The following is a 7,514-nucleotide window of genomic DNA, read 5'->3' on the forward strand; positions in this document are numbered from 1 at the left end:
TATTTTGTTAAAGTCATAGAAAAAAAGGTCCAACTAAAACTGAGTCAGTGTGAAAAAACCCTCTTTTTCTCCCTGTTAAGACATTTCCCATGAGCACTGTGGTAAATAACTAACACTGACTTGAGATAAGAGAACAAAGACCACAAAAGCTGTTAAAATGAAATCTGTCAAATATGGTAATGAAAACAGACTGTTCTGTTGAGCCGTACCTCTTATCTTACTAAATGGAGGAAGTAAATGTCTCATCCAACTTTTGCCCCCTCAAGTGGAAACTCAGCAAATTTTAAATAATTGTTCTGTGTTACTAGAACCTTTTTAGTTGCAGTAATGCTTGTTTATGCACAGTCTTCTCCTATGATGATGTAATTTAATGAGTGTGTCCACCAACATAAGAACTATGGACTCTAACTTTTACTGTATGTGAAGCTATGGGACTGCTGCTGCAGACTGTCTTTCTGTTGTCTTGCCTACATGACAAATACCATTGTCCAATGACAACAACATTGTCCCAAATGCTGTCACGGCTATGAGTCTTTTATAGTTGATTTGCTATTTGTTGTCTTTCACGTGATCTCCTTGGAACCACATCCAAAATATATGTTCAGTGTTTGGATCTGAACACAAAACTAAACAGTTTGTTTACCAGTTTTCTTCCAAAAGCCTTACTTAGATGATGATGATTTTTGTCTTGAAGTAAAATAGTCAACTTCATCTGAGTATGGTGCCCCTTGAAGAACAGCAATCACTGAAAAATAATTCAACTGTTTCTTTGTCAGCCTTGCAGACTTTTTGTAATTTCCCATTCTCTTCAGCTTAATAAATTATTTTCCCAGGTGGTATTTATATTTACAGATCCACTGTATTTTCCATGTCGAAAAAAAAACATCATTTGGCCATCCCTCCCAGCACTACCACAAAAAGATGTCAGATTCATCTGGTGTAAGCTACCTTGGCAACTCAGTGCAGCATTTTATCCTGTTTTCCACTGGCTTTGTGCAGGATTCATCAAAACTTGTATTTAAATGAAAAAATATTTTTTCCTTGACTGTCATTTTGCTATAAATTAATCTAAATGTCTGGTGTGTGAACTTCAGAACTGGTGTTTGTGGTACTCATGATAGCTGACAACATTAGGTAAAGGTGGTGGATAAACCTCAGTCTTATTTTGGTGGGTAATCATTAAAAAACAAAAATGCATGGGTTATCTGATCCAATGACAAGCGTTAGTGATTAATTACAGTTCATGGTGTATGGATCACTTCTCCCAGCCTTTATGGATCCTATATCTCTGTATACTACTGTAACATTTACTCTGGCTTTGTGCCACATGGAGTTTTGTACCCAGGGATCAAGATTGAGAGTTGTGTAATTTCCATAGCCAAATCTCTATATTCAGAGTAACAGGGGTGCAATCGTCATTTTGTCACAGGTATGCTTGTTCATTACCATTACTGAGTCCCTTTCAGATGTACTGCTTACATCCAAAACTTGTATTTACATGAGACAACCTCTCAGTCCTAACACAGCCCTTAGTTTTTTTACATCTATTTTTCATTTCACCTCTTCCCCGTGGTGCCAAAGAGTAAACTATACTCCGGAGGAATCTTGCAAGTAGAGGAAATTTTGCAGTGACATGAGATGGTCTTCTCAAAACAAATCAGAATGAATAATCAGCTAAAAAAGAGTTTTATGATCCTAATAATGTACAGGTCAGTTATTCTTGCATGTGTTGTATGTCTAGGTCATTAATAAGAACACCTCTACATTATTATGTGGGAATTTCCCATGTGTCTCTCTAGACTAGCTGCTGCTGAAGGGGCTTCTTTCCATCCATTTCTAGGTCTGTTGACCTTGAATAAATACTCTGAGCACCATTTTCACACCCACACCAGCTCATCTTCCATTTTGTGTGCAGCTTTGCCAACTCAGAGCACTGCCAGAAGGCTGAAAGCCTCACTGGCCATGTCTCGATTTTTAAATCACACTGAGTACTTAAAGCACTGAAAGGCTTTATCTTAAAGAAACACAATAAACACAATAAACACAATCTTAAAGAAACACAATAAATGTAAATACTGTAGCTAGAGTGCTAAATTGTGTTAATTATTACTGAGTTTGATTATTCCTTTGAAACAAATGTGCTTGTGCAAAAGATAGATCTCTGAACTGGACATGCTGAAAATACAATGTAGATGCTTTAAATTGTGACTCAGAAACTGCATCTATTTTCTGACACACCAGTGTTATACTAGCATAATTCAGGTGACTCAATGGAGTTAGTTCCTGCCATATAGCATATGGGAGTAGAGAGTTTGCAGGGAGAAAAGGTGAGGTCCAATTACACAGACTGGTGGGGAGTCATGGTCCTTCTGGTTCTGTCACCAGTTCCCCTTGTGACACAGAGTAAATCACTGAACTTCTGAGGCTTTCCATGTATTAAGGTAGTTTGCCTGACACAGCTATATTTCCTGGCTTGAATTTTCACCAAAATGGGACTTCTATGTGTTTTCTTCCCTTTTGAGATGCTGGGAGAGTGTAAGAGCTATGAAAAGGTGTAAAGCATCACATGTTGAATATTTTCAGTTTTGGTAACGATGCTTTGTTTTTGATGTGATTGCAGAAGTATCTATCCCAGCTTGCAGAAGAGAGTCTGAAAATGAAGGAAGAAGGCAGCCATCTGCCTCAGGATGACACTGGCATTGTTCCTCACTTTGCAAAGAAAAAACTATGATGTGGATGAATTGGAAGAGCTATAATGAGTGAATGCTGATACTTTATTTTTTTTATTTGTATGATATAACTGTCAATTTGCACTGTACAGAGGAGGGGAAATAAAGAGCATGTTCCATGCATCTATGCCCAGAGTGCCATTATAAACCAAAATGCCTGAAACTGTTTCCCACGGTGAAGCAATGCTGGCATATCTAAGAAGTGGAGCAATTCTTTCTCACACTCTGCGTGCTGGGAGTGGTTTCCTAGATTAAATCAGAATTCTCAGGGATTCTTAAAGTTTTAATTCTGATGTGACACATCAGGTCAGGCGGAGTATTTAGAAGCACTCAGCATCCTCCAGTGGACACTGGAAGGAAAGGAGATGTGACTATAAATAGGCTTTAATGTTGCTTAAAATATCTTCAGCCATTTCACTCATTGCCCCAGTGAGAAATAGGATTTGCACAGGACATCTAAAGCCATTGTGCTAAAACTAGTCAGTAGATGGCATAATATAAACCCCATCAGCATCCACCTCCATGTGTCTTAGAGCTTGGTGAAATGATAAAATGTTTGTGTTGTTAAGCACTGACTGTACACTGACTGCGTTGCACGAATGCAGAGGGAGCCACAGTCTGTCCCAGGGACCTTATAGCCTGAACCCAGCACAGCCAGAGCAATTCAAATACACGTGCTGACAGCTAACCTGCTCTGGTTTTCAGCATTTTCCATGGTGTGATCAGGATGATATCCAGCTACCATTGTGTTTGAAACTCTTCTTTTTGATAATTCTAAAGGGTGCCAACTTTGAGTCTTACAGACTTGAAACTCTCATGAGAGTCTTTTTAAAGTGAAGTGCCACACGTTCGGACCATGTCGCTTTTAGACATTTTCTTCAAGATCCTTCCTTTTGGGGTCTTTTTGTTTTCTTTCAAGCTTGCTTTTCCTCAGCTTGGCAATGTTGAATTTTCCTGGTTTTCATGGAAAGATGCCAGACTTTTAATATTGTTTTTGTATTTTATTTCCCTGAATTTTTTAAGGCGAATACAACAACTGATGGCTCACAGAGTGCTGCACTGAGAACACAGGATGCACCAGCAGCTCTGGCATTATTATGAGCTATTGTTTCTGCACAGTTGTTGCTTAGTGTTTTGCAGAGTCCCTTTGAAATGCACTGTACAAGTTTCTGGTTCATTTCAATAGGGCTTTGTGTAGTAAAGTGAATACGTACGCAAACCACTGCCAGAATTGATCCCAGAGTTATGCTTTTATAAAATGCCCCACACAATCTAGACAGATGGGGATTTGCAGATGTATTTCCATTCTTTGCCTGACTCTAATATTCATCACAGTATGTTCTCTAAAAATTGCTGTTGCTGGACGTCCTGTTTAGATGTTGTGCAGAGGAAATAGTTTCCCAGAAGGTTCTAGCCATCCCTAAGAACGACATGGATGTCACAAATTATTGCAGAGTGGCTAAATTGCCAAAACTGCTTCCACCAAAGTATTCGTTCCATTATTTCTTGTGCCAGCAGCGATGCTTGTTCTCTGAAGTACCCCATAGCCAGGCAGTGTGTCTCAGAGGTGCCTGGTGTTGCCTGAAGCCCTGTTCCATTTCATGGCCTGTGCTTTCCATTCAATTTTACTAGAGGTGGGTTCAGATTTCATATTTGGTATTCCTGCTTCTCCCAAGTTAAGGGATTCTTTTCATCCCAGATTCAGATGTGGCCTATCCAAAAGACAAGGGGAAATGAAAAACATTACAGCCTAAATCCTCCTTTGTCCAGACTTGAAGTATGTTAAGACTTGGGTCCATCTGTCATTTAAACCAGCTTTTTTTTGGTTTTCCCTATGGAAAAAAAAAAAATAATGCAAACCAGGTATTTTTCCTTGAAGGGTTGGGTTTTTCTTTGACTCTTTGTTTTTCACATTGCAGTGAAATTTGACCACAGGGCTGTTAGGGTGAGAGCTTGTATTGCAGGCTGTAAGATTACGAAAATGGCAGTAAAGATTGTGCAACTGTCTTCTAAAGCACAGCTCTCAAGCTGGTCACGTATCATCTGAATATGAAGTTCCCTTCATGCCCTTCAGCACAATCTGAGCACAAGGGAAGGAAATCACTACAAATGCAAGCATCAAATCTTTGAAGCTAACCCTGCTATCAAACTGGGGCTCTCACCAGCCTAATGGGAGCTTGTTAGACCATGTGGTTAGGCTTAATTGGATGTGAGACATAGCTGACTGTATATCAAAGTCATGTGCCTCCAGCAACTTTATCCCCAGGTAACCTCAAATGAGAAAAGTATCACTGTTATTATTCTTTATTTGTATTGCAGTAGAAGCTACGGGTCCACTGCCTTTATTATAGGCACGGCACAAATCCACAACAAAGACTTTCCCAGGCCAAAGAGCTTTAAATCAGACTTTCCGAAAACAGACAACAGGTGGATACAGGCAGGCAGGGAAAGCACTAGGTAACCATGAGATTTTTGACTGGCAGGAGAAGAATAATTAAAATGAGTGTTTACCCAGGGGCTTATTTTTGGATTTACGGGAGATGATTCAAACTACTTTCCCCCTCCTCTGATTCTGAACCAGGTTCACTCCCATTATTCACAGCTTGCATATTTAACCTCCTTTGTTTTCCTGGCCAGCTGCATTAGACGTGCAAAATCCCTTCTTGAAAGAGTGGGCCTTGGTATCCTTCAGTCCCCGATTGCTTAAGTTTCAGTCTCCATCCAGGGCTCCAAAAGCTGGAGTCTTGACCGAGGCTCACCAGGAACTGTCCTGGCTCCAGATACCTTGTTTGGGTCATGGGTGCAGGCCCTTGCTTGTCACCGAGGAAGGAGGAGGCTCCAGATGGCATCTCTGCCCTATGTAGTTTCCTCTTCTGGAGGTAGATGACTCAGGTGAGTGATGCAGGTGCAGTGCCCAGCCCCGCAGACGTGATCAGACCCAGACATTTGTAGCGGTGGTTTGGACACCCCGTCCCTTTGGGCTCTGTCCTGACACAACAGCAATCTGCAAAACCCTGGGTCTGGCCAAATGGGCAATTCCCCTGCTGAGAAGGTCCTTTCTCCCCCCAAAACTCAACATTTGAAAGCAGTTAAAAGCAATCCCAAGTCTCAACTAGCTCCTAACAATCCCTATGATCAGTTTTCAGCCTGATGCATTTTGAGAACTCATAGATAATCTCCTTCCCTCTCTAACAAGCCATCATACAATGCTGACAGGTACTCAACTCCTCAACTTCTCTCTACTACCTATTCTGCTGAGGAAGAAGGTCCCTGTAGGCAGCCGCTTAACTTTCTCAGCTTGTGTAAAAATGTGTTGTTTCTTTTGGTTTGTTGTATTTAAAATCTTGACTTTTAGTTGGCATAATCCATCATCACTATAATCCACGCTGTTTACTAATACATTTATATTTATATATATAGCACAAAGCAGGCTCAGGTCTAGCCAAACAAATACTGATATTTAAAAAGGAGCTTCCTTAATATATACAAACCATTTCAACACATCTCAACCAAAGATTGCACTTTTTTAATAGGGACTATGTTTTTCATCTTTACGAAATCTGTTTTGATCTCAAATAGTCTTTAATGTCAATCTGTAACTTACTTTCTTTGAAGTAAAAAATAAAAGAATTAAATATTTGCCCCATAAGATTAGACAAAGTTTCATATTGGCTTTAACACTAAATTAGTGTTAGGCTGGTTATATTCAGGGTTTTTCTATTCTCTAAGGATTAAGGCTGTGATTTGTTGAATTATACTTGAACTGGACCAGATTACTATTTATTGAGCTTATATAATCTTGTTAATTTAAGTTTTGGCTTGTAAACAGTTGGAATTTGTTAGTATTTGTTTAATTATGTAGGAACTGTCACCAGTATTAACTGATCTCTGTAACTGATTGCAAAGGGTTTCAATTTGTGTTTCTTAAAAAGAAAGATTTTAATAAAGAGAATTATAAAGCATATACATTGGTGGGCAATTGTCCCAGCAACAACATGCTTCTAGCTTCCCAGAGGATCTATTAAAAATCAAAATTAATAAAAGATAGTTTGGGGGGGAAAGAAGGAACCAGGAGGCCAAAATGCTTGCTTTCAAATGTAATTTCTTGAAGTTGTGATTCTTACCAGGTAGCTCCTGCCATACAGTTCGCAAGTGATTGCTGCCGTCCAGTGCTGAAGTTGAAGTGAACACATCTCAGCAGTTCACTCTGTAATTATTATTAATTGTTATTACCTACTCCTGTCCTTCTAGATATGTCCTGACTTTCCTTTTTCTCTATTTCTGAATGAACTGGGCAAGTTGTCTGTCCCCACTGGCTTTTCTCTGTCTCCATCCAGGTTGTCTTCTCATCCTTCTGAAAGCACCATATGAAATCATCCCCAGCCAAGCACCTTTTCCACCTCATCTCAACCTAAGTCCCCGTTTGCCCGTTTACCCTGTTTCCCTTGTGCTCTCCCTCTGCCTTTGCTGATTTTTCTTCTTTTCAGCAGACTGTCCTCCTCGGTGCCCTCCCAGCTCCACAGGGACCTTTCCCACTCCCTGTCCTTCTCCCTGGCTTACCTCCTTCACCAGCAACCAGAGCTCCTGGGAGGAAATACCCAACCTTAGTCAGGGTGATGTAAAGACCTGCTTGTACTAAATATTTAAAGAATGCAATGAGGACAAAAGCAGAGGGGAAACTTCACCTCCAGCTTTGATGAATTCACTCAGCGGAAAACACTAGGAGGAAAACTGAGACAAGGCAATGTCCAGTCCATGTGCAAGGCAGGACATGGGGCACCATCA

The 7,514-nt window shown here is 40.2% G+C and overlaps 1 protein-coding gene across 4 annotated transcripts in view; it reads left to right on the forward strand.

Moving 5' to 3' along the window:
- Nucleotides 1-6,693, forward strand: part of RBM20 (RNA binding motif protein 20) — a 109,207-nt gene extending 102,514 nt beyond the window's left edge. For all 4 annotated transcript variants that reach the window (XM_059821025.1, XM_059821026.1, XM_059821028.1 and 1 more), the window contains one exon: nucleotides 2,621-6,693. In XM_059821025.1, coding sequence (XP_059677008.1) covers nucleotides 2,621-2,731 — 111 coding nt within the window. In that variant the 3' untranslated portion in view covers nucleotides 2,732-6,693. The remainder of the gene's footprint in view (nucleotides 1-2,620) is intronic.
- The last annotated feature ends 821 nt before the right edge of the window (nucleotides 6,694-7,514 follow it).

Source organism: Gavia stellata, chromosome 9 (assembly GCF_030936135.1).
Source record: "Gavia stellata isolate bGavSte3 chromosome 9, bGavSte3.hap2, whole genome shotgun sequence".
Taxonomy (NCBI): domain Eukaryota; kingdom Metazoa; phylum Chordata; class Aves; order Gaviiformes; family Gaviidae; genus Gavia; species Gavia stellata.